This window comes from Cydia fagiglandana, chromosome 13 (assembly GCF_963556715.1).
Source record: "Cydia fagiglandana chromosome 13, ilCydFagi1.1, whole genome shotgun sequence".
NCBI lineage: Eukaryota > Metazoa > Arthropoda > Insecta > Lepidoptera > Tortricidae > Cydia > Cydia fagiglandana.
The window spans coordinates 10,278,554-10,304,722 of record NC_085944.1 but is presented as its reverse complement, the minus strand read 5'-3'; the positions used below and the strand labels follow the sequence as shown (position 1 = coordinate 10,304,722).

At 37.1% G+C, this 26,169-nt stretch overlaps 1 protein-coding gene across 8 annotated transcripts in view; it reads left to right on the top strand.

Moving 5' to 3' along the window:
* Window positions 1–26,169, top strand: part of LOC134670251 (fibrosin-1-like protein) — an 83,424-nt gene that overhangs the window by 4,914 nt on the left and 52,341 nt on the right. For 7 of the 8 annotated variants that reach the window (XM_063527983.1, XM_063527981.1, XM_063527986.1 and 4 more), the window contains exons 2-3: window positions 12,588–12,710; window positions 25,702–25,821. In XM_063527983.1, coding sequence (XP_063384053.1) covers window positions 12,588–12,710; window positions 25,702–25,821 — 243 coding nt within the window. The remainder of the gene's footprint in view (window positions 1–12,587; window positions 12,711–25,701; window positions 25,822–26,169) is intronic. The other variant, XM_063527988.1, reaches the window with a different exon arrangement.

Genomic DNA, 26,169 nt, shown 5'->3' with positions numbered 1-26,169 from the left:
TATATTAACGATTTATTTTTTATTTTTGCGTATTTTTACGGCCGCACTTAAGGCTACACAGAATATTTCAATAATGTTAATATGATTGATTTCTAATATATGTATATTAAATACCTACATCAAACATAATTTAAAATAGAGGCGTATTGTCGAAGTAAATTTTGTAGCCACAGTAAATTTACTGCCATCTTTTGACACATGATTAAAACTTTTAGAACGCCATTTGACTTTGATCCTTGTTCTTTCACTGATATGTGTTAAATTTGTTAAAATGACAAAAGATGTCGCCATCTACACGAGTATAGGCCAAAGTTATAGCGCCATCGCTCGAAAAGATATATACCTACACTATACTGATTTTCAGATATGCCTATTAAGTAGGCAATTTACTATAGTAGTCAGATAAGCAATCGAAACACTTATCCATTCTCATGTTATCATACTTCTGATAGTTCTGATATGCCGCCAACAATCTGAAGAAGTTTGAACATGTAATGTTATCAATAGGATATTGGTATACGTATATTAAGATTTGATGTGAGCAATTAAACAACTCAATCAGATTTTACCGACCATAAAATTGCTCCGTTAGTTTATTTATGGGTCAATTTCGTAATGATCGTCCGGCCCATCTCGGTCCAGACATTCACGTGGCCTATTTTTTTTTCAGTATTAATATTAGATTTATTGGTTCTCTAGAGAGTCTAGAGCATGATTAATAACACCTCCCGACCTCTAGGCGCGTGAGAACAACATTGCAAAATAAATAAAAATGAGATGTTCCAAAGTAATTTGTAAAGTTTACCAACACCCGTCTAACGTACCTGATAGCGGTCGAGGAAGTTCGAACTTCGAACGTGGCATGAAGTTATGCGGCCGTGAAATATTGTCAGACATTGGATTTCGGTAAAGCGAGCTTACGATCCATTTCCTTCTCCTTACGGTGTTTTTATCTTGTTAAGAACGTGAATTTGGTTCGTTTGTGGGAGATTTACAATTTATTTTGGCGGTTTACGTATTATTTGGAATGGAGATAAGCTGCTTAGAGTAAACGAAAAATATTTAACATCGTCGTTTCATTTTATGTGCTATATGCTGCACAGTATCCGAATAAAATTAAAAGGAAGGAATGACAAATTATGTTAATAGTAACTTCCCTAATCTAAATATGTAATATATAATGTTTCCTAATGACTACTATGTTGCTGCAATTCAACCATCAAAATGTCACCAATAGATGAATAATTGATTATTTGTTGAATTATTACCACCTTATCATCGCGTTCGAAGTATTCCGAATTAAATTATGACGGCGCACGACGCTAGGCCATAAATGTGTACGGTAAGACGTGCAATACCTGTAAAAGCCACAGCAATATACTCTTCGAACACGTGTCTGATGCACTCGCTGCGTGTGCTTATACAAAATCAATATCGCCGCTTTAGAAGACGAGCCGCGACGGCTGGGAGCAGGGACCGAGTGTCTCGGCGGCGCCCCTAGACACCCCTATGACCCATCCCCTCCTGGTTATTCCCTGGAGCTCAATGTTAGCACTTTTTGACATAATACTTACCTGGGTGAAGTTTAAACCGCTTCGTTTCGCTTTTATTACCACTCGTGTTGCTGCTTGAAATTTCTGCGCTCCCGTCGACTTTTGTAGACTGCGAGTTAACTTATGTTATTTAAAGTTTTAACAGTTCTGGTCTCACGAGAAGGGAATGCGCTGACCACGTTTTGAGAGTCGAGTTTATATTTCGTAGTAAGTGTCGTAACATACTAAAGCCCGTTTCTTGATGTTCCATTTTACTTAGCATGAAATGAAATGTACCTAATCTGAAATTTTGTTGATGATTCTGACCTTAGACAGATCGTATAAAAACTTCAAAAGGTCTCAAAACCATTGGCCTACATTCTAACTTGGTTATGAAATTTTTAGATTTTATATTCAAGAGGGTTCAACGATTACCGATCAAACGAAATCCGTTATAACCACCTTTTAAAGGTATTAATACGTACTCGAGGTACTCTTTAAGATGTGCCAAGTGGCAAGAATCGCGATGGTTTTTGAAGTGCGGCGCTTCGTCAGGAGATTGCTGCCTCGGTAATCATAAAAGTCTTATGTACCGTTCGAGTATAAACTTGACAAACTTTTTTGATTAGCGTGGTAGTGTAGTGGGGCAAGGGTAAGGCGCGGTGTATCTCGTCGATCTGCCTGCGGCCGATAAGTCTGTGCACCCTCGGCTATCGCGATCTAATAGTCCGCCAAGAGCTCACTACAGCCAATGTGAACTTGTCCGCACTCCTCCACTTCGAGTGTGCACTCGACACCCTCTTATCGTGCTTGACGTTTAATGCGTAACTAACTCACACTGAAGAATCAATTGTAAATAAAAAACATAAGCTTATCGGTATTTTGTACTCGCACATTAGTTCTAAAAGCACGGCAATCATAATCATACTGTTGACTATTCACTGCCTGGAGGCGTTGACATCTCTCACGGGCGGTGACGGTAATAGCCTCTGTGACGTACGGTACTACAGAATGAGTTATGAAGTGCTCCCCGTTATAAGTTAGTTTTCGTAACGTAATGCCGCCTGGTCGCAACTCTATAACTTGTTTTCATTGTTCTCAAAGAATGCCTCATTACTTCCGTATTGTAATAATAATAATTAAAACCTATTTTGTCTCGTGATTAAAGTAAGAAATAATTTAGACACGTTATTGATATAATATACATATGTACATTATATTATAACAATAACGTGTCAATCAATGCCAAACAATCTGTAGGATTTATCAATTTAAATATACTTAACGTACATTATATTCGTATTATGATAGGCGCTCAATAATATGCCAACAAGACATAGACAGGTACATTGATAGATGCCAGTGTACTATGTTTACTTTGTAATTAAACGATCAACTCGCACTAACAGTGTGATAAATTAGATGAATTGTAGGCGGTGATTCTAACTGAATTATTTATATGAGACGCGACTTTATTAAAATTTGGGTAAACTGTGTCCTCATTGTGTTTTTATGACTTTTGTAGGATTGTGTTGTTTTAATGCTTGTTAGCGTGTTCTATAAGAAATAACTTTAAGTATAGTAACTAGATTTTAAGTAATATGTATCACAGACTACTCTCCTCTGGTGTTAAAAAAGAGAAAATATCATAACACTCCTACTGATCACATATATATACAGGGTCTCCTGTACAGTCAGCAGCAAAAGTTGTTAAGCGGGCCAGGTGTTCAAAATGATTTTGGCGCGACTTTATTGTTAAGTGAATAAGAGCGCGTCAAGGCAATTTTGAACACCTCGCCCGCTTAGCAACTTCTGCTGCTGACTGTACCAGGAGTAACATTTGATCTGCGACTTCTAAAAATATGCAACTTGTATTTTTATACAGCCCATGTTACCTACTCTTGGTAATTGGTGTCATCTAGACACGCGTAGCGTGCCCAGCCAAGTTCAAAGAAAAAGGAACTCGCGACGCAGCAACCGTGTGTAATATTACACGAACCATTTCGAGCTACTATTGACCCTTTGAAATCTCTTCAACACTTTGTTTTGACTTCCTTAGGTAATTATTACAACGTTAAAATTCTAATGGCAATAAATTTACTTGCTATTGCGAAATCAAATAGGTACTTAATTCAAACTTCGGTAAGTATACCGAGTTACGACAGTCTCGGCTAAATTTGATCAACATTGTCAACATTATGTAACCTATATCAAAGTAGGTTACTGAACTCTCCCACAAGCGCTACCAGTGACAGATGGACGCTTAAAATGTGGTTATTGTGTGATTTTCACGTATATTCTGAGCCTTTACCTATGTTATTGTATTCAATTATATAATATTAATTAATTTTTATTAGGGTTCCGTACCCAAAGGGTAAAACGGGACCCTATTACTAAGACTTCGCTGTCCGTCCGTCCGTCCGTCCGTCCGTCTGTCACCAGGCTGTATCTCACGAACCGTGATAGCTAGACAGTTGAAATTTTCACAGATGATGTATTTCTGTTGCCGCTATAATAACAAATAGTAAAAACAGAATAAAATAAAGATTTAAATGGGGCTCCCATACAACAAACGTGATTTTTGACCAAAGTTAAGCAACGTCGGGAGTGGTCAGTACTTAGATGGGTGACCGTTTTTTTTTTTTGCTTTTTTTTTGTTTTTTTTTTTGCATTATGGTACGGAACCCTTCGTGCGCGAGTCCGACTCGCACTTGCCCGGTTTTTTTATCATTGAAACCACTACTCATCACATTTGCAGTGTGGTCTGAAATTAATATTTACATTATGCTTTACTATGTATTATTTCAATTTAAATACGATAGGTATTTTGTGATGACTAGATTGAAATTGGAAAGATTTGATAAATTAACTATTTGAGCTTGTTCGATAACTTACCGCTACATGTTACCTTTTCTCGGCAATTTAAATGTTACTTTGTTATCATCGAATTTTTCTTTTTTAGTAATTCTTGTGTTGTGTTGTACAGTTATATTATAAGGGGTTGTTAGCAGGGAAAGTAATATTAATATCAATTGTAGTAGTAGTAGTAGTAGTAGTAATCACTTTATTGCACGCAACACAATTGAATAGTTCCTATCAAAAATAGTAGATTGTTAACCAAGGGTGGAAAGTGAACCATTTCACCCAAGATATTTTGGCGCTCGAACGAAGAGAGAGCGCCAATAGTTCGACGGTGAGATGGTTACTTTTACCCGAGTTAAACACTCTACTTTTCATTTCGACTATGAGGAAAGTTAAACACGAGAAATGTAGGTTTATAATTGGTAAATATAATTCTTTAGAACAAATTATTAACAGATATATAGGTAAACCACATAACTACAAGTCACTCGAATCACTTGAAAATGTAAACGGCCCCGGTTATCACCTTATGAAAGGTAAACTTTCCGAACAGGAGAGATGAAAAAATACTTTCCACCCTAGGGTGGGAAATGAATTTTTCCACCCGCCTATCAGCCTATGAAAGGTGAACTTTCCGAACAGGAGAGATGAAAAATAATAATACCTATCTAGGCAGGTAGATACAAAATAACTGGAGATAGTTTTGAAAGCCTTTTTTACACAACACGACACTTTTTTTTAATGTGCATCATGTCTGAACAATTTGACACAATCTGAATTATTTATATTATGTACAGCCATAACGTAAGGCTAATATGAGAAATAATAAAATGATAAAGCAAGCCAACACGCTTTTCCCAAATTTCTCTTATCGCAGTATTGTGAGTCAAAATAGCATTAATAATTAATTTTATGACTGTTATCATAATAAAGATAATAGAGCCTAATCCGAATAATCTTCCGATAATTTTGCTACCTAGAAACTAAACTCTGATGCTCTCGTCAGTTGTGTATGTTTGCAGAGGCGTTACTCGCGTCATACATGTATGTTAAGATAACATTCTTGAAAAGTAGATTTGTTTGGGTACGTCGCTACGTCGAACTCGCGTGACGCGTAATGACGTCACACGAGTCTAAGAACAGTTTCCTTCTGTCAATAATAACTGTCAAAGTACAATACCTAACTATCAGTTCTATTTAAGGAGTTCGCAGTTTTCGAAATTCTAAAAGACTTGTGTATAGATAATCCTTCAAATTCTTAAAGGGACATATAAAAAAAAATGCTAAATTAGGTAAGTATTTAGCAGATTAAAAGGAACAAATAATAGTAACTTATAAGTACTGTTATTATCTTTTAATTGTGCCTCTTTGCCTTGTTGTGGTGTGTAATAGTAGGTAGTTTATGCGACTGCTACTTAACGAAAGGCAATAAAATGTGAGACTAAGGATTTATGAAAGGAGCAATGTGAGTTCATAATAGGATCACACGAATGCTTTAATGCCTGATTGCCAAATGCTAATTTTCTATTCTGGGTAAATTGTTCAATACAATTTTACCTTGGCTGGGAGAAAAACAAATCTAACAAAAATTAGATTAATTGGCCACGGTTTGAATAATATAAATAGCTCGGCAAAGTGTAGAAAAACGTAATGAACTACGAAATTTTAAAGACAACTACATAATGTGCATTTAAAAGTAGAATGACCCAATTATGTGTTGTACCTAATTTAATTAATATAAACAGCTGATTAACATCAAAACAACAATCACGCAAACCATAAATCAAACTTGGTATAATAAATAGTCCACAAATAAAAGATTACGATGTTAAAACCTCCATTAATTCATTCGGCATTCCTGTACGGAACTCGCCCCGGGAGCGGGAGCGAGAATTTTAAATAGCGACCTCATTTTACGATCGTTGCAAGTAAAGCAGTTAATTCTTGGTTCCCAGTTATTGCCACTACTTACTCGTTTATTAGTCACGATTATTCAAATGCGTGATTTAAATTTCACCACGAGCCGCACAGAATTAGGGCGCGTCTGTCTGCTAATTTTAATTATAACAAATTAATGTTAATGTTTACCCAGTCAGTTAAATTTGATGTTTTTGTTTAGTTTCGACTCTTGTCAGTGTGCATCAGGCGTCAATAGAACTCTATTTCTACTGGCATGTCTAATTTTTAGGGAGTTGTTAAGCACTTTCCTTCTACAGCTGATGAAGAAAAGGAAAGGTAACTTAGAGAGGGCTCTCTTGCTTGAAAAATGTTATTGTCGCGCAGCCATTGGTGCAAGATTTTCGTTCGAGATTTCTCTAATAACTAATATTACATATTATGTAGAAATATTTTACCAAATAAGTAGTGGACTTTGAATTACCCTGTTGTAGGTATAACATCTTCAATCGAAACTCGATGTGGTGTTTTAACCATTTAATTATCAGTATCACAGGCATTTGAGTTTATTGCAGACGATTTATGCATTGTTTAGGCGGGATGGTGTATCAACCGATGACATGAACTCACTTTTTGCCTAAATTAAGCTAATATATTATAATAAAATAAGTATGTAGTTATTTTAAATTCTTTAGTAGGTAATACTAAGGTCATTTTAAATAATAAAATCATTTTTGCTTAGGTATATGTACCTAATAGAATTTATTGTTCACTCAATAAGTTTATTATACGACTATGTTTTCATTTGTTACTGTTTAAACAGCTTGAAAATATTAAACGTTCTCAATAAATAATCAGTGTTTACAAACCATTCCACTTTGAAATGAAATTAAAATGTAGATGAATAACAATTTATTTAAGTGTTCACGTCCAGGAGCGCTGAAAGTAAAGTTATATCGGTGTCTTCGGCGCGAGGGGTGGCGAGAGGGTTGGGGACGATCGACACGCGACGGGCCCGCTACAGGCGTTTACAAACATTTCGATACGGCCCTCATATTTGTTTCCACGCGCTACTACTTTCCCTCCCTCAATTATGTATTAAAAACGGTTTACAGATTTATCGTGGGAAATTTTACTTAATTGTACTACTTGTTTTGAATAAACACAACACTATTATGTGTTATGTGAATATTGTATTGCTGGCGCTACTGGCTGGCATTAAAGCGTTGCCTTACGGTAAATAAATAGCGAAACACGATATCGGCTATTGTTTCGTTAACTATCAAATTTTTTTGTGACTATACCTGACTAGTTATTGTGCTCAGTCCCTTAAACTTACTTAATGTTTTGCTTTTGTACGCGTTTTTTCTGACATTTTTTGTGGCGTTGCTCGACAGCGCTTGACTTGTGGTTTTTATTACATTTTTTTCTTTACAAAGAAAACAACTGAACAAAAAGAGTGGCAGTTAGACAAAGTAATTTTTTTATGTCATACGATTTGTAATAATTGTATAAATTATCACCAATTGAATGCTGACGTATCATTTTAATCTTGCCATGACATCGCAACTCAATCGGGTGAGAAAATTCACCCGAGAGTAAAATTTACTTTAGCTTCTCATAATGGTTTATTACTTCGTAGCCTGTCGCCCTTTGGGAAATCTTGTCATCATCACGGAGACATTTTCAACTTAATCGGTGTCATTAGCTTAATGTTGTAAAATAATTCAGATATTTTATAGAAGTTAAGGATATTTAGGTATATTAAATATGCCTTAGAAGTTAAAATAATTCCGAAGAATGAACTAGACAACCGTTCAAAAAATAGAACACAAAAACCTCAGATGTTTGTTATCGCTTCACGTCAGGACCACTAAACAGATTTTATTTTAACTTATAAGTGTAACTGGAAACCCAAGGAATGCTTTTACATTAAGGGGAATAAGGTTTTTTCTCCACGTATGTATTTTAAATCTCGGCGGAGAAAGTTAGAATACTCGTAAGTTAAGCTTCATTATTTCATTAATCACAATTAATCAGTTGCATTTAATCTAAAACGTTCAATTGAGATTATTGTGCCAGATTAGTGTGAATTGGCACGGGACTAGTAAAATTGAACATAATCGCTGATTAGTACGATTTACATTATCCAAGCGGCGGTAACCCACGCTTGCTTGTCTGAAGTCTTAATTAATGATCCACCATTCTGCCATTAATCACACAGCTTTGGCAAATTGAACGCCACGCTGCGCCCGCGCTTGGCGCTACATTTAATTAAAATAATATAGGTATTATTCGTATGAATTATGTTTTGTGACGTATCAGTCAATCGATCATTTTAAATATAATGGCAATAATTTAACATTACTTATATGAAACGGTTTATAATAAATACTGAATTGCCGTTGGCTCAAGTTCTGAGCTGGTTCACTTCACACACTTGTATTCGTGAAAGTGAAAGTAAAAGTATGCATCTATATGTATACCTACGCTTAAGTGAATTGGATGTTTTTTTATTGAAATATGTAAACACTATCGAGTAAGGATACTTTTTACCGGAATCTGTCCCTCTGCCTGGTTTAACGAAGGTAATCACTAAAGAAGTAATAAAGAGGTAACTTCGGAAATGGGAGGATTCTTGGGTTCTACGCGAACGAAGTCACGGCCAAAAATTTGTATTCATACATTTGAATAATGTGGTGCCAAAAAAGATTTTTTTAAATAAAAAATTGTTATTCTAAGCTAAACATATTTTAATAAGCGGCTCAAATATTAATTGAGTTAAGTCACCAACCATAAATTATAAAATATGGTAATGTTGACGTTTTATAGCTTCTTTAATAAAACATTCCAATTTATTACTTAATAGGAAAAATGTAATTGTAATTGCATTCTTATTGACACCTGTGAAGCAGCCGGTGACATCTGTTTCTCACGTCATAACGGGACAGGGGGAAAAAATAGGTCGATGTTATAGAACGCCTGACCGCACCGGAGTTGTCACCAAAATTCGTCGCAGCTCACAACCGTAACTGTGACGCTTTTCGTATTAACGTTCTCACCTCGCTTGGATGTTTTTGTTTAATGACCGTGCAATGCCGACATTCGTTTCGATTCAATTTATGCGTGGAAAATAATACTTATGTACTCAACTACATACTTGTTGGTTTATGTTAAACATCTTTACGCTGCCGACTGAATTAGTTGGAATTCACACCACCGTTTGCTGTTTTACATAACACTAAAAATACAAAATAATGTTCACATATTATAGTTCGTTTTTTTAGCATTAGAAATAAGGTAAACAATCTTGATGTGTCTTTTAATTGATAAACACATTTTAAAAATAAGTTACGGCAAATATGTAACAATTATGAATCTAATATGATCATTTATATTCTTCTGCTTTCATAAGTAATAGTTACTGATTTAAAGACATGTCAAGATCGCTTATCTTTTTTCAAGTTATTTCTAAAAAAACGAACATTAATTATTCTTCATTAAAATATAGGTTAATTCATCGTTCGGGGTTATTAGCTGTCACTGTCGCATAAATACAAACATATTACTAATAGAATGAATGTGTGTCAGCTTTACATTATAAACGTCTCCAACGAGCCATTATGATTTATCTTTGAATTGGTGGTATCGCTGTCGTATTAGTGATTAATATGTTGGCGGGAAAGCAATTACTCCAAATGACCGGTCAGTAGGTGTAACGTGATGTACACCCATTGCTTGTAGAACGCAAGCAAATCAAACGCTCTGGCAAACTAGTATAAATATGACATAGAGGTCCATAACAATTACAAGTAAGTAATCAAAGAGCGCTCTTATACTGGTCCGTTTGAGCTTTCGTCGCCCCTGCTTTCGGTAGCGATTGGAATATTCCCTGCGCGTAGGCAGGTGATTACAATGCGGCCCGCCGGCTGGTCACCGCCGTTCATTATGATACCATCTTGTAAACACCTGTGACATTTTAACTACAAAACGTAATAAGTTAATTATACAGCGATTACAACACTTAAATAATACCAAGCTCATTGTCAGAATACCCTTTTTTGTACAAGATAATAACTTACACAAAATACATCCGAAAAACGAGTAATGTTATGGTTCGAGGCATCTGGAATTAAGCTGCTCTTCCCACGGGCAACGTCGCCGCCGGCAGAAAAATAGCTCACCCGATTTCTGCGAATCCGTGATAACTTTTTTATGAGACTGAAATGAATTGTATAAAAATCTTTTGAGGAAGTCACATAAATTCCTCGAGAGAATTTTGCTTTCATCGCAATCCTGAAGAGATTTATTCCCTGTTAAATTAACTCCTGTGTTTTCTTTTCATAATTTTTATTGTGTAGGCAAAATGATTATTGTGTGTAACTTCGGTAAATTTGTTATTCGCTTCCTTCTCGCTGTTTGTTAAACCTGGCAAAAGGCGAGGCTCGTCTTTTATTCGATAAATATCTGAAGCAATTTATTGAATTAATATATAGAAACAATTGCACCGACTACCTCAGTAATGTTATCTCACGATTATATCTGATGTTCAATAAATCACGCGGGCCGTCGGAATTATGAGCGTTAGTACGTGTTGTCTATAAATAAATGATGAAGTGCGTGTGATATCCCCAGTTTTGTGTGAAACGTTGTTGATTGTTATTATTTATTCACATTAGGTCGCGGTCGGCGGCACGCGTCGCGCCGCTCGCGACACGAGCCACTTTTACACGAGACGGTCCAATCCCTACCTAATTCGAATTCGTGACATTACCATCGCATCATTCAAACAGAGGGTTAAGGTTTACGCGTTCACTTTGTTCCCAGTTGTCACATTTTTTGATGTAGGTCCTTCGTCCTTTCGGCTCGCTCGAAACACCCTTTTTGTACTGAAAATCTCAATAAACCTTCTGAAAAGCTTATGGATTTAAATCTCGCTTGGGATAAAGCGATGGACTCTTAATGTTCCAAACAATTTGCAAAAGCTCCAGACGGCGGTGTTAAAAATGATGTGCTGTTTACTGCGAAAATTCCTCCGACATTTAGAATCAGTTACTGCTTTTATTGCTCACGTAACATCGCGAGCGGTAACATCTGCCGTGGAGCTCAGTGCCGTGTCAATGGCAGGGATGTATCTTTTAATTGTTATGGTAATATCCCTACTCGTTGGCCCCCGCCCGGCGCACGGCGCCCGGTGCCCCGTGGATCTGTAAGCCGGACATTTTTTTGTGTTCATTAATGCAAAAGCGTGTCAGTAGGCACCCTCTTGTTTGTTTCACTCCCACAAAGATTGTTTGTTCATGTACTTTTGTCAAGTCGCATTCAAGACATACATTTTTTCTATGCCGCTACTACTTGTTAAGATTTGTTGTTGTACTTACTATTTGCACAACAATAAAAATTGGGTGATTGATTACATTGTTCACTTTCTTTAAAACTAGATAAAATTATCGTCAAGTTTTTATGTCGATTATTTTCTTAAACAATGCGGCTCTGATTTAACTTATTATAATAAAAAGTCTGTTTCCGTTTTAACAAGAAATAACGGAAACAAATTCATAATCCTGAACTAAAGCAAAATATGTACCTTTGCAAAATAATGATGTTTATTGTTTAAGTTTCTTTATGAGTCATAAGTCATAACGTTTGGGAGTCGTGCGAGGAGCCGACGCCAACACGTAGAAGCCCTTTCGACACTTAAATGCAGCCCTTTCGACACGGAGCAGATACTGCCCTTGCCCTTGTCATGGGATGATAGGACGCTCGCAAAGGGTGTAACGACTATTGAAAGTTGATATATTATATGCATTGTAATTATTATTATGAATGTATTGAGCCCAAGTATTATGAACTACTTGAACATTAGCACCTACTCTTCCGTAAATAGATTCTCCAAATGTGGAAATGGGCTACAGTTAAAGTGACTCTCATATCTGTAGATTTGCCATGATTGTGTTGTTAACGTTATCATTATGTTAGGCAGCTGATGTGTGCATATATAATCAATAATCATCTATTGTTCCGACTTTATTTAGTGCTAGTTTAAGGCCTGTGCACACCGGGTGCGTGTGCGTAGACGTGCAATGCACGCGCGCGTTGTTATATACAGTTCCTTATGAAAGACGACACACCGCTTGCGTGGCGTGTGCGTGCTCGGCTCCAACATTTTAGCGCACGCGCACGTGTACGTCTAGTCGTCTACGCACACGCAGCTGGTGTGGTCGGGCCTTTAGGCTTTGGCCGCTGCCATACGATAGTATTTCATATAAATGTGCTAACATTATGTTTTGCTTCCAGGCTGCTGTAAAATGTGCTTCCTCACCCCGTACCAACTCTCTGTCGACCAAACCGCGCTTGCCCCTGGCTGCGCTCCCCGGCGACGCTACTCGGAATCACCCGCCCAACAACGTAAATTCGCACGTAAGTCGCTTCGCATGTATGTCTATAATGGGCCATTTACATGGCACGAGTTTCTCACCACGAAGTTATCATATGAAATGCGCATACAACAACAGGCCCGAATCAGAGTAATCAAAATATTTGCGAGAATCGTTAAACACTCCTCACGAATATCGTACGATAGTAAGCCGGTTTTTATTATCTACTTGCATGAATGTAACCTATTTTGTATGATAATTGCCTGGCGATTGTTTCCTACGATTTAAATCGCGCGAAAACCTCGTAACATGTAATCGGCCTTTAAATATGGCGATGTGTTTGATGTTGTTCATGAATGCGTGTCTATTGAAGCACATTAGGTAGGAATCTCCACGATAGTCACTTCCGTTAAACCCTACAAGGCAAACTCTGGTGTCATCAACCGCGCGCAGCCAGTTTCACCTTTTCACGGTCCGCTCGTCCTCCGCATTTTTTATTTCAGTGCTTATTATGCTCACGAATAATAATACATTTAGTAATAAAAACATTTAAGCAGAACTGAAGGCTCATTTGACATCCCTCATATTGTAACGCCGTAAGCCACGCGATTGACTATGTATGAAGTCGCAAGTCTCCGTGAGAGAAACATGCATATTTATAACGGCGTGTAATGTAGTAATGATAGATGGCGTCATATTAGGGCAACTGACAGGCGAGATCGGCTTACTGGCGTGTGTAAATTTGCTTTTCATTAATTAAGTTAAATGCTAGTTGTCACGTCGTACAAAGTTTTCGTTTGCGCTGCGAGGCTGAACGGTGAATGTAAACAAAACTGTTGCTGCGTGCTTTTCGTCCGTACCTAAATGAGCTTGGTGATCTCACACGTCTAAATGCAGCGAGTCTAAATCGGTACTCATCGCCGCGCCTCTTCCGGGCTATGCTTTCTCGCCAAACGCATAAAATGTATGCAAACTGCCACTCGACTTGTCAACGCGACTCGGCTCATCTCAGAGCACGCTGCTAAACCAACACGCGTGAAATGGCACACTGTTTACATATCCTCAACAGTTTACCAAACCATTACCGCGATATTGAATTAAGACGAGAATAAACCTAACCCTTTATTTGAACGACAAATTAACTTTGCATAGGCGCTCAGTTGACCGTGCCAAATACCTACGTGTAACTGACATAAGAAATCAAGTTTGCTTTTGTTTTTATTTGCGCTTCAATTAGAGCGGACTGTAATAATAATGAAAATGTTCCGCCAATTACTTAATAATCTCATGACTAATGTATCCGAATTGAATGTTATGATTTTGAAATTGTCTTTAATTAAAACGCAATCATTGTTTTTTCTTTACTGGCCATTGTTCTGATATTTTACATGAAAAAGTTAAAAAGTTCCAAGTTCTTGTTGCAACAATCATAAACTTAGTGTCAGAAAGATGCTTCATTATTCTGCAGCGCCTTGTGGCGAAAGTACTTAGCGATGCGGAAGTAAATCACAATGCACTTGATTCTCGCAGAGGATGAAAGCTGGATGGGCGGGACGATAGTCGGAGCGTGCAGTGACTCGATATTAAAATGCAGGAGCGTGGCTCGGCTCGCCGTGGAATGGCAGGGCCATGAAATACTCTGCCTTTATCTATCTAGTCTATTTTGTCAGCTCAGTACGAGGGTCGCACTGAAATATTCGGGAATGGGACACTTAGAAATAACATAATAGAATGAGGCATATAATTTATAAAAATGTAACTCTTTATAAAACTTTTAAGGTATATTCCATTTGGTTGTCATTTATATTTAAAATTTACTGACAATTTGAAAATTGTATGTCGAACATTATTTGAATTTTTGGCCAAGTGATTTTTCGGATCACATTTTTAAACGGTTTTCAATATGCCCTCAGCGAACAAATAAAAGTTACAATGGGCTTCTGTTATTTTTTTATGAACTAGAGTTCATCGTACGCTCGTTTGCAGTTAAAATTATATATGAAAGTCACTTTCATTTTATCCCATGGGTGATCTTAAAGAAGCATGTCATTCCAAAGCGACGTCAAAATTTAAGATCGCATTTGTGCTGTTAATTAAAAAGACTGCCAAAAAAGTTGCATATCGGCAGATTTCGACATTCCTAAATATTCATATGACAACAGTAAAAAAATCTTTTATATATAGATATATGTAAAAAAAACTTCAATTCCGTTGGCTACTCTACGAATTTCATACAAAACCACTAAGGCCCCAAAATCGCCATACAAAAAGGACTTTGGGATTATGAGCCGTGTGCATTACAGAATGATTACTTTCAAAAGAAAATTTATATGCGTGGTCAGTTTGAGTTTAAGTATGCATTAAAATAAAGATTGACTGTCTAGATGCGACAGTTTTCTCTATTCCCGACATTTTCAGTGCAACCCTCGTAGTTCAACTGATCGATTATCTTACAGACAACAGTTTCCGATAAAATAAGGCTCACGAGTAATAATAGTTCAACAGAATGTTCATTTTATATTATCAATTTATCAAGTAGGTATATCAGTGAAAGCGGAAACCCAGTATTCAATTTACTATATCGACGTCTCTAACAACCGATCTAAATTTGAAACAATATGTTCACAACTAACTTGCAACTAACAGATTAACAAGTTTGTGGTCATGCCGCCGGTTGCTCAACGATGCGACTAATTGAGATATATATTAAAACGGTTAACTTACCGTGAACGGATTAAAAACAACGAGTTAAATCAATTTGGCGCATTGAAGGTAATAGTGTGAATGTGAACCGCAGACTATTAGGTCGCGAATTATTAATGGGTCTGTCTGGATTCAGTTAACACGTCATGGTGCGCGAGTGCATGCGTTGACGTTGGTAATTTTTAATTCATGACGAGGTCTGCTCTTTATATATACGTTTAGTTTGGCTTGGAAATAATAATTCACCATTTTTTTGTGCTAAATGTACCAAGCGTATCCATACAATGACAGTGAAACGATTAAAACAATTAGAGTTGCATAAATTAACGTGTTAATGAAACGATGATTAAGACAGCTAATGATCGACAGTTTATAACATGTTTTTGTATTGAGTAAAAACAACAACTACTACTAATCTACATATTTACCTATAAAGCATATTACTTTATATAAATGCTCCTGGCATTACCTGGCATTTTTTATTATCTAAACAGGTTGTATAATCTGTTCTTTGACAGTGCATGGGGAAAATGGGAACAGTTTACCCTCTGCTCCCTCGCGCATTTCGACAGTCCTTCGGCAGATATGTCGCAATCCCATCCAATTTGCCTCCTGCCGCGCTGTTGCTCCAATAAAGTGGAAAATCTTGCTCTGCCGCCGAAAGAATACATTTTCCTCAACTTCAATAAAAAGCCACAATGCTCCACGCGTTTTATAACTCTGAACAAACAACTGTACTACGTACCTCTTTATTTTACTGCATTGTACCTATAAAAGAGTTTACGCATAGGTACCATGCGTAACTCCTATTAGGATTAAAACAACTTGAGCCATGGTTGCATTAAACTTTAACTTTACAGGGCTAAAGAAAAAAAAAATAAGCTGAACTAAAAGCTGACGACATAAACGTGTTGTGGGGCGATGTCGTTTAGTTTTATTTGCCGGCCGCATGCTTGCAGTTTACGAAGCATATCGCGCCTTAACAGCCAGCGGTGGAGTGAGCGAGTCAGGCAGGGAATGGTTTGGCACGCTCGGAGCGCCGCGGCGGTGTCGGCTAATAGCTCTTCGCAGATTCAATTTGCCGTCGAATAGATAGCCTCCCGGTGCGCTCTACGCGATCATTAAGTTACGCCCTCGGCTCCGACGACGAGCAAGTAAAGATTCATTTTAAACACGTACTAACCAATTGCTAACTAAATTAATTTCGTTAGTTAGTGACGGTAAGCGCAGTCTGACGACATGCTGCATGTTCAACGTGCTGTTATGAAGCTCTGAATGCTTACAAAGCTATAACATGACATGACATTTTGAATTGGCTGTAGTAAACAGAAGTTATTGATCTTTCCCAACAGCTGCACGACCTTCTTGTGTTGTCGCGGAGAGGTCTGGCGTCTCGCCACGGCTCGCCTGACCCCTTACAAATGTTTTTCTTGCACTCTATATGACAGGCCGACTTCACTTCTTAACTTGTACTTTCCTTAAGATTTTCCAAAATTTACAAGCCGAATATTTTGCCTTTTGATGTATATAAAAGACCCTCTCTTGCTCATCGCTACTTTCTTTTGCCGACCTTATGCATAACGGAGGGCATATTAAAGCGTGCTACTTTACATAAATTTCAATCACAAAGCAGAAACGAATTTATATATACGGCGCGTCACGAGGCTGAACTTATGAATTATTGGAAATAATAATGATACATGTATTAATCCAACTTTAAGTTATTCGATAATGGTCTGCCAATTGTAAAAAATTGTGTTTAATTGTACACTCTAAAAAAAATTTGGTTGGCCCTATCAATATCTTGATGGCCGTAATCAAGCATCTTGATTCCATACGAGCCTAACAAGAACTTAAACACATCAAACAAGGTAATTCTGATTGCTATTACTATTGTTAGGTAACTGAACCAATTGAGATCTTGTTCAATATTTACACGAAAAATAATTATGCTAACTAATTGATCCTAGTAAGATCAACTAAGGGCTTGATAATGAAAACAAACAAGTTAGTTTAACTAAGATGTAAATCAATGTTAACATGAAGAATTACTGTATTAACTATTTGACCCAAATAAGTTCAACTAAGAACATGATTACACCGACTTATGGCGTATTAGCCTGAACTAAGATATTGGTCAATTTGAATCTTAATTGTTTAATCATTTCAACTAAGATGTAAATCAATGTTAACATGAAGAATTACTGTATTAACTATTTGACCTAAATAAGTTCAACTAAGAAAATGATTACATCGACTTATGCATCTTATTAGCCTGAACTAAGATATTGTTCAATTTGAATCTTAATTGTTTAATCATTTCAACTATGAAGCTTGTTTAGTACAATACCATTCTTGTTCAATTGTACTATGACTTACTTTGTCGCATTTACTAAAACATTTCTTTCAGATCTCTAGTTTTTATACGCGCCGTGCTGAATAATGCTGGTGGTCCTCGTTATTATTCTCAAGGAATTAGTCTTAAATACTAAAATATACATTATACATTTATTTCAGATCTTTTTGGCGATCGGCTTAGACCGGTTTAGCTTTACAAACACGGGAGGAGGCGTGCTTGTGAAATGTGAAGCCATATCGGCCTAGGCCGATCCTCAAGAAGATCTGAAATAAATCTGTAATCTGTATTATCTACTTAGTATTTAAGACTAATGCCTTGAGTATAATGCGAGTACGAGGACCAGCATTTATTCAGCACGGCGCGTATAAAAACTAGCACAAAGAAAATGTATAAAATTTAAACGAATAAGTAGTAAATAAAATATAACAACAAAGAAAGGGATAAAACATAATTAAACTAAATCAAGCCCGTAGAGTTTTATAAAAAGGGGGTAAATGAATAAAACAAAAAAATATTATAATAAGATGTTACTTATTCATTTAATCATTTTGAAAGTAAACGTTTTGCATTTAAATTCACGCGCACGGATCCGTGTCTAAGCTTACGAGGGGTTAACACTCGTTGGTCCAATCACGTTCACACTTGTTGGTCTATCCAAGCACACTACACTCACAGTGTCACTACGCGAGTTTGATTCGGATGTCACTGGTTGTTTTTTAGTCAAACAAATCACAAGATTCCACACATTTGACAGTTTAAAAACCCATCTTCACGATTGTATTTGTGAATTAAGGCTTCTCTTACCAATCTTGGTATATAGTGGCGTGCTGTCGAAATGACCTTGGGACTATGCAGCTCGATCCATTGACTTATACTCGACTCAAGGTGACACTGAGCAATAGCTGACTTGTGAGCGTCGTTGTTCTTGACCGCAGCGATGTGGTCTTTAATTCTGCAGGCAATAGTGCGTTTGGTATGCCCACTGTACGAACTACCAAAACTGCAATCAACTTTGTACACACCAGGTTTTTCCAGAGGAATAAGTAATTGAATGAGCTTAACGCAACTGCGTGCTACAGAGACTGACTGCTCGGTCGCACGCGCCACGAGAGGGGCGCGGGCGGGGCGGAGAGCGGGTGTACAGGCGATCCCCCCCTACTTATCTCTTGATTGATCGGATTAACCGATTATTTAATTTAATTATTAAGAAAATCGATTTAACAAATAATTCTTAGTAGAATGGAATATTAGTTTCGTAATCAATACAATAACTTGATCATAATGGGATTGAGTGTTTTATCTTCGTTGTTCTAAATAAATTATATGTTTAGTTGATTCAACTAGCAAATCTTATGTAAATCAACAAAGACAAAATAATCAAAAAAACTATTAAAATGTTCATACCTATTAACATATTTATCTGTTTTAATTAAATTGTTAAGGATTGAATTAACCTACGTTACATAATTATGCCAACAAGTTAATAATAGATGCAAAGTATACACTTGTTAGGATTAATAACATACCTACTTTATTAGTTCAATCACAGATACACTTATTGTTTTAAGTAATCAGCTTTCTTTGATTTATATAAGATCGTTATTGTTGTAATTAACTTAACGTCAACGAAGAGAAAACTGCTCTTAGTTGGTCTTCATTTTTTAGAGTGTATTGTTCCTCTTTGTGGGATGCAGTAAGCCAAGCAGACTAATTGCCTCCTGTTGGTTACATGTGCTAAGACACATTGTGCTATTACGCTAACTGAATACTGCACTATAAGTGTGTGCAGCGTGAAGGGTAAGAGCAACTTTGCAGATGAAAGCCAATAGAAAAAATTAAATCTTTGCAAAGAAATTTAATAGGTCAACTGTATGCTGACACTGACTGCCCTACCTTTTCTTCTTCCTCGCGTTATCCCGGCATTTTGCCACGGCTCATGGGAGCCTAGGATCCGCTTGACAACTAATCCCATGATTTGACATAGGCACTAGTTTTTACGAAAGCGACTACGAAAGCGGCCTAATTGGGATTAGTCCGGTTTCCTCACGATGTTTTCCTTCACCGAAACTGCCCTACCTTTTAATGAATAAAACTCATATCTAGTATTAGACGGTAATAGATGACTCGCCGTCGTCGAAAACTATTTCAGCCTCATTTTAACGCAACGTAAGAGGTATAAAACAAGTTGCTCTAACCAATATTAAACAAGATACTTCGTAGCTTGTAAATAAATCTGCGAAGCCAGTTAACTCGAGATAGCTAAGTATCACATCGTCACTATATAAACAGCTCGTCGTCGGGATTTCTTTTCCCGTTTTACGATGTAATGTATTTTTGCAACAACAGTGTGATGGGATGGCTTTGTGAGGCGAGGATGTTGAAGACTGTGTTTAAAATTATGATAAGACTATCATACTATACTATAAGCTTATGACGCTTTAAATTTAGCTTATAAAGATTACGTTACGATGCAATTATGATTTAAATTTATAGACTTTCTATATAAAGTTTTAAGGGGTTAATCTTTGAATTTTATCGTGACGTTAATAAACCGACTGGACTTCGTACAAATCGTTTTATTTGAAATTTATTGAGCTATTGACACCGATTTGACATTCCAGGAATTACAATGTAGGTACTGCAAGTTGTGAATAACAATCAATGCATGGTCACATGACTAATACATATGTATACATTTTCGATATCTCTAATCCGTGCAGTAACCGCAGCCCAAATTATTGATTGCTCGCAACGCAGTGAATATGTTAATTCAATCACAATAACTATTCGTTCGGTTTGCCGCAGTATATTAAACTGAGAGCGGTCTGTCGCGAAATTCCATTTGCCAGCTTAATTCACCTATATCGTATCCCACCTAATTTATCAATTGCCTAACCAACCGTGCAGTGACTACAATAAAGTTCATATTGCAATGCAGCCTAATTGAGATATGTGGTTCTGGAAATGAACAGTGTACGTGGAAGCTGCCGCTGCAAGCTAACTCCGCTTGATGTCGACGCCGGATCTGATTGATCCTCTGTGATGGCTCGCCCGGCTTACCCGAGCATACTCACGTATGCTCGCAAATCTAGCTTTGTACCTACTCACATCTGTTCACAGTGAAATATTGCCAACTTTTTTGGGAACGATTTTAAATAAATATTCCTGTATTTTTGTGTTTATATGACTTCAAACTGAGCTTTGATCGTAGTTTGGTAAGTTTGGCTAGAAAAAAAGATATATGGTAATGATTGCCGTCTGACATTAAGTCCACCATTTGTACATTTTTTATTGGGAGTATTTCATTTCTTTTTCTAACTTTATTAACATCTGAAATATAAATAAATCTACATATTTACTCTTGCCTTGAAAATATATGAATTTTCCATGGAAAATAGACGATATGATCTTATTTTATTCCCTAGCCGATTTTTTAATTATAATATTTTTTTTTGTCATATAAAACACAAAAGTTGTATGAACGTTGTCTTTGATGTATGTAGACGTCCGTAGTTCCTTATTACAGCGCGCTTGTTAACTAAACTAATTCTGCGCATAGTAATTAGAATAAGGCTCCAACATAGCCGACAACTCCCAACAAGGGAGTAACGTGCCGAGACATAAATAAATTATGCAACACGCCACCGCACCCCGTCGCACGCATTACCTGGCTCCTCATTCTAATCGCTTACCTAATATGGGAGAATCAAAAGCACAGACGAACCAGTATAAATACGCTCTCAGACACATACAGATTCTTAGTTTGCGGTACACGGGTTTATTCGAGAACACTAATGACCCGCGCTCGGGACATCGCAAATGATTACACCTGATCTGCGACTCTGCATTCTCTTTACTCTATCCCATCTAACTGATAAACAACACCCGCCGCAACACTATCTCTTTACCGATTTATTGTTAAATGTTTTATATTAAACTCGTTAAGGACTATTCTGAAATATATGCAGAAACCTAACGGTTCAATCGAACATTCGGTGTGATTTATTTTATTAATTTGGGAACTTAAATCTGGAGAACATTCATCTTGTATTTAAGGTATGTCTGAAAAAATCCAATCATATTTACAACAACAAATGCAACATAGGTACTTACAGTAAACAAAAATCATATGAATTTCTTAAAACTTAAACATACTAACGGACTAATGTCAATAATTAGAAAGTTATCTGCTCTTCACCGATTTATTGGATAATATAAACTACTATCATGAATATTGGAACCGCAAAGTATTTATACGGATCATTGTAACAATGCGCAATCATGTTAATAATTAATGAATGCGGTACGCAAAACAATATTTGTCAATTCGCGGTCAGCGAACAGGGTTCAAATTCAACCGTGACCGGGCATGTCACACAATTCGGTCCTTTGTTTAATGTTTATGCCGAGGGGAGGTAAGCAAATACGCGATCTCTGTTATAGTTAGGAGCAACTACATAATATTTCGGAGTAACAGGATACCTGGCGAGCAGGGAGGAGTATATATTATTATACCTATAGGCTCTTGATTTCTAGCTCGCACCATAGACAAATCGGAGTAAATCCAACATTAACAATCCGTAATGTTACTAATGTTAGGTGTTCTTTCATAAAAATCAATATTTGTGCTAATTCTATGGATCAAGCTAATGAGCTAGCCCAAGGCTTAGATGGCAACTGAGAAAGCTTTAAGAGGAGCAGGACAGAATACCTGGCTAGTGTATCTATTCATGAAAAAATGTAATTGAATGATTTATCTCGTCGGTCACGTTCTGCCGCCATATGGACTTCTCATGAATAAGTAATGTTCGGCCGCGGTCGTTGTTTCAATTAGCGGTTGTGTCGCCGTTCGAGCACGACTGCCTCCTGCCTGCCACCCACCTTCTCTCAACCGAAATCCGACCCTAATCCATTGTCATAAAGTACCAATTGATTGTGTTGCTCAATTGACCACATTTACTCGGGTGTATTTTGCCTGAGGAAATTCGATATTGCTCACCGATACTGAAAACAGTAACTTCATTCTTATTGTCTCTCAATGGATAGGTTTATTGTTTGTGTTTTATGGTAAAATAGGTTTAGTTACTTGTCGTAATGTTTTGCACAAGTAGTATTCAGTGACAGGGACAGTGCTTTGTAGTCTTGGTTTAATGACCATAAGATAAGAAACATGCATATCAAGTTTTCCTGTTCAAATGCTTCGATAAGTTTTAAGTTTTGCAAATTACATTTTGCAATTTTGTGAAAATCACTTATTTTGTGACGTCATTGAGCGTCAAAACTTGAGTCACAATCATGATTAAATAGCTTAATTCTTAATTTATAAGCAAATATTAATAGTGGGAAATAGAAACTAACAAAAAACATCTCACCACAATCATACCTGTACGTCTCCATTCCATCATGAGTAAAAAATTAGTAAAACAACATAAACAGTTCTGACTTAAATTTGTTAAGGTTGACAGTAGATTGTACTCAAACTTAGATGAATACAAAGAATCATTTGTACTAAGAGAAAGTGTCCCAAAGTCGATTAAAATTAGAGCAAAGTTTAACGAGCGAGAGTAATTATGTGGTAACATCCGGCGTAACATCCCGCCGACCCCGCCGGATTACAGGGATCTCACTCGCTTCCACGCCCAGGATTAAATTGATATGTGCGACTGCTTCACGTTTATCTATGTAAAGGGTCGGAAAGCAATCCCTTTTATTAGAATAGGGACATAATCTCATGCGTAAGGTATGTTTTATTATTCTCTATTATCAGGCGTGGCTCACTCCGTGATTTCGTCGTTTTGCTACAGGTAGATAAAGTACATCCGTTCCACCCCAGTTTTGGGGAAAGCCATAAGCCGCGCGTGGCGCTGTCGCCACCTAGCGGCCATATCTGTGCTGATCGTAACAGACGCGTTTTGTTAGAGAGTGAGTCTTCTGTACCTAGTACTATTATTTATTCTGTGCTATTATGGCCACTTGTAGACGTCTTTGAGAAGTTTATTGCGTTCGTCAAATAGCTTCTGAACATGATGTATATTCCATATATCTTCCACTAATGCGTTTACGTAATTCGGCATGAATACAAACGGCATATTTATTCATTTTGATTGAGCTAATATAATATTTATGAGGTTTATATACGATATATCGACATTAAATTTCTTCAGTTAACGAAAACATCGTGAAAAACCAGGATCAGTCACGATGCCTATAATTTATCTTTTAGTTTTAGTTCTTTTATTTGGAAGTTACGATGGTAAGTACCTACCTGAATGGACTTATATCGCTTAGGTGAGGGTATACCGTTAACTTTGCATTCATATAAAAACATTCGTAAATTCATTTTCAACCTTCAATCTCGGACAAATCCGCGGAGTGCGGAATCCGGAGCTTTTTGAGTTTTTGTTCCGGTCGTCGGTCGCTCCCGGAACTGACGCCATTTATACAGAGCTAAACCGCCCGTGAGTAATGGCATCTACGCCGTATAACTTGCGAGTTTGTGCGGAATTTTAAATCTCATAGAATACGCTGAGACCAAATAGCGAAATGGAATTTCAGTCATGTCTTGACTTTGAATTAAGTCGATTCGTTTTTTTGTTACATTTAGTAGTATTTTACATTACTGTGAATGCTAACAGCCAGATAAAGTCAGTAATGTAATGACCAGATTAAATCTAATAAAAAACTTGAGATAACTGCAAAAATCCATATTACTTTTAGAAATTCATTAACTTAATTGTCACGTACAGGGTGGTTAGCATATGATTTGCTAATGTTGACTAAGTATTAAAAGTTACACGGCATTAATAAAGCAAAACGATTTAACCTGCTTATTGTAGCTTAACACGCAACGCACAAACCGTCAACTTCAATGACAGCAAGAAAACAAACCACTTGTCCAACTTCACACGATTTAATTATAGTTCCGATTGAATACATGTGAATCATTCGAGCTCAAGCTGTTTCAAATTACGTATAATAACGTAAGGGTCGACTGTCGTCGAGGCGATCGTGGATTTATCCATTTAAAGGGAAGTTACTCGGCGTTTTATTTTATTTTCTCAGTCGTCGCGGCCCGCTCGAGCGGTTCGTGCCCTACCGTAAAATACACGCGAAATGTGATAAATGGAAAACTCTTTTTATTGTCAGCCCCCGGCACGTTACGTTATGGGTCGTCTACTCCGTGCCCTCGCTTACTTGCTTCCTCGACCCGTCTTATCAAGTTTTCTTATATCCTAGTTACCGCTCAATTTTGCGATCCGATATAAAAAGCTTTTCCTCTGTCCTCCCCTCTTGGCTACAGAATTGTAAGTTAAAGTATCAGTAACAAGAGTTGCGGGAGCTTTAATATGCTATCTTAGTCTATTGGGAAATTTCGCTTCCCTCCCTTGAACAACAATCAAACATTCACGAAACTATGATTTATGCTTACAGATATATCTTTAATTTACTCAAATATATTCATTTCTTTTGTTCAGAGCTGTTTCATAATATTTTAAACTTTCGCGTTTTGAATACATATTAACTCACATTATAGACGGGTCTAACGCGAATTATATTCAATTACCTTTATTTACCGACGTTTCGACACAGGTTTAACGTCGGTAAATAAAGGTAATTGAATATAATTCGCGTTAGACCCGTCTATAATGTGAGTTAATATGCAGAGCTGTTTCATTTTTACAATTGATCAAAATTGCATGTTTTTATTTACTTAATACCCAAAATAATGATTGATATTACAAATAGATAGCTGAAAAACTTTACAAGCTCAATTAACCTTAAGACTTCGTCGCGTCATTAAGAATAATTATGTCTTCTCTCACACATTTCAGATATGATACGGGTTAACATAAAAATGTTTTTGTTCCTAAGCAATAAGCTGTGGCAGCAAATGAATATCAGACAAATACTACGAAAAAGAAACATGACACAAAGTATTTATTATTGTTGGTACAAGCTACGGTTTTTGCAGGGTATTACGCTGCTTCAAGACGCTGGAACATCGGATGACAGTGGTCGGGCCTCCGAGCGGCTCACGGGCAGTTCGGTGGCTCCCCGCGACCCCGATTCATCCCGCGACAGGCTTAGCGACGTAAGTGACCAATTGCCTGTCGAACCGCACCATACCGCTTTGTACTACGCTCTTCGCTTATTGCTAGAATGTCTGCATCTTGACAGAGCTGATGTATTGATCGCAAGCGAGCGCTCTACTCGGGCACGGGTCTCAATATTGTTATACTGTTTCGCTCTAGTCGGATGCTCGCCTTCGCTCAATTAGCGATGGGAATACAGCATCAGCTGACAAACCCGGTATTCCTTTCGTCTTGCGACTGTCTCAGCGAATTCTAGCATTAAGAGCTTGCTGTACTAGCGGAGACGATCAGGACAAGCGGGAAGGTGCTATTATACAACAAAAAAAGCTAAAATGTTTAGTTATATA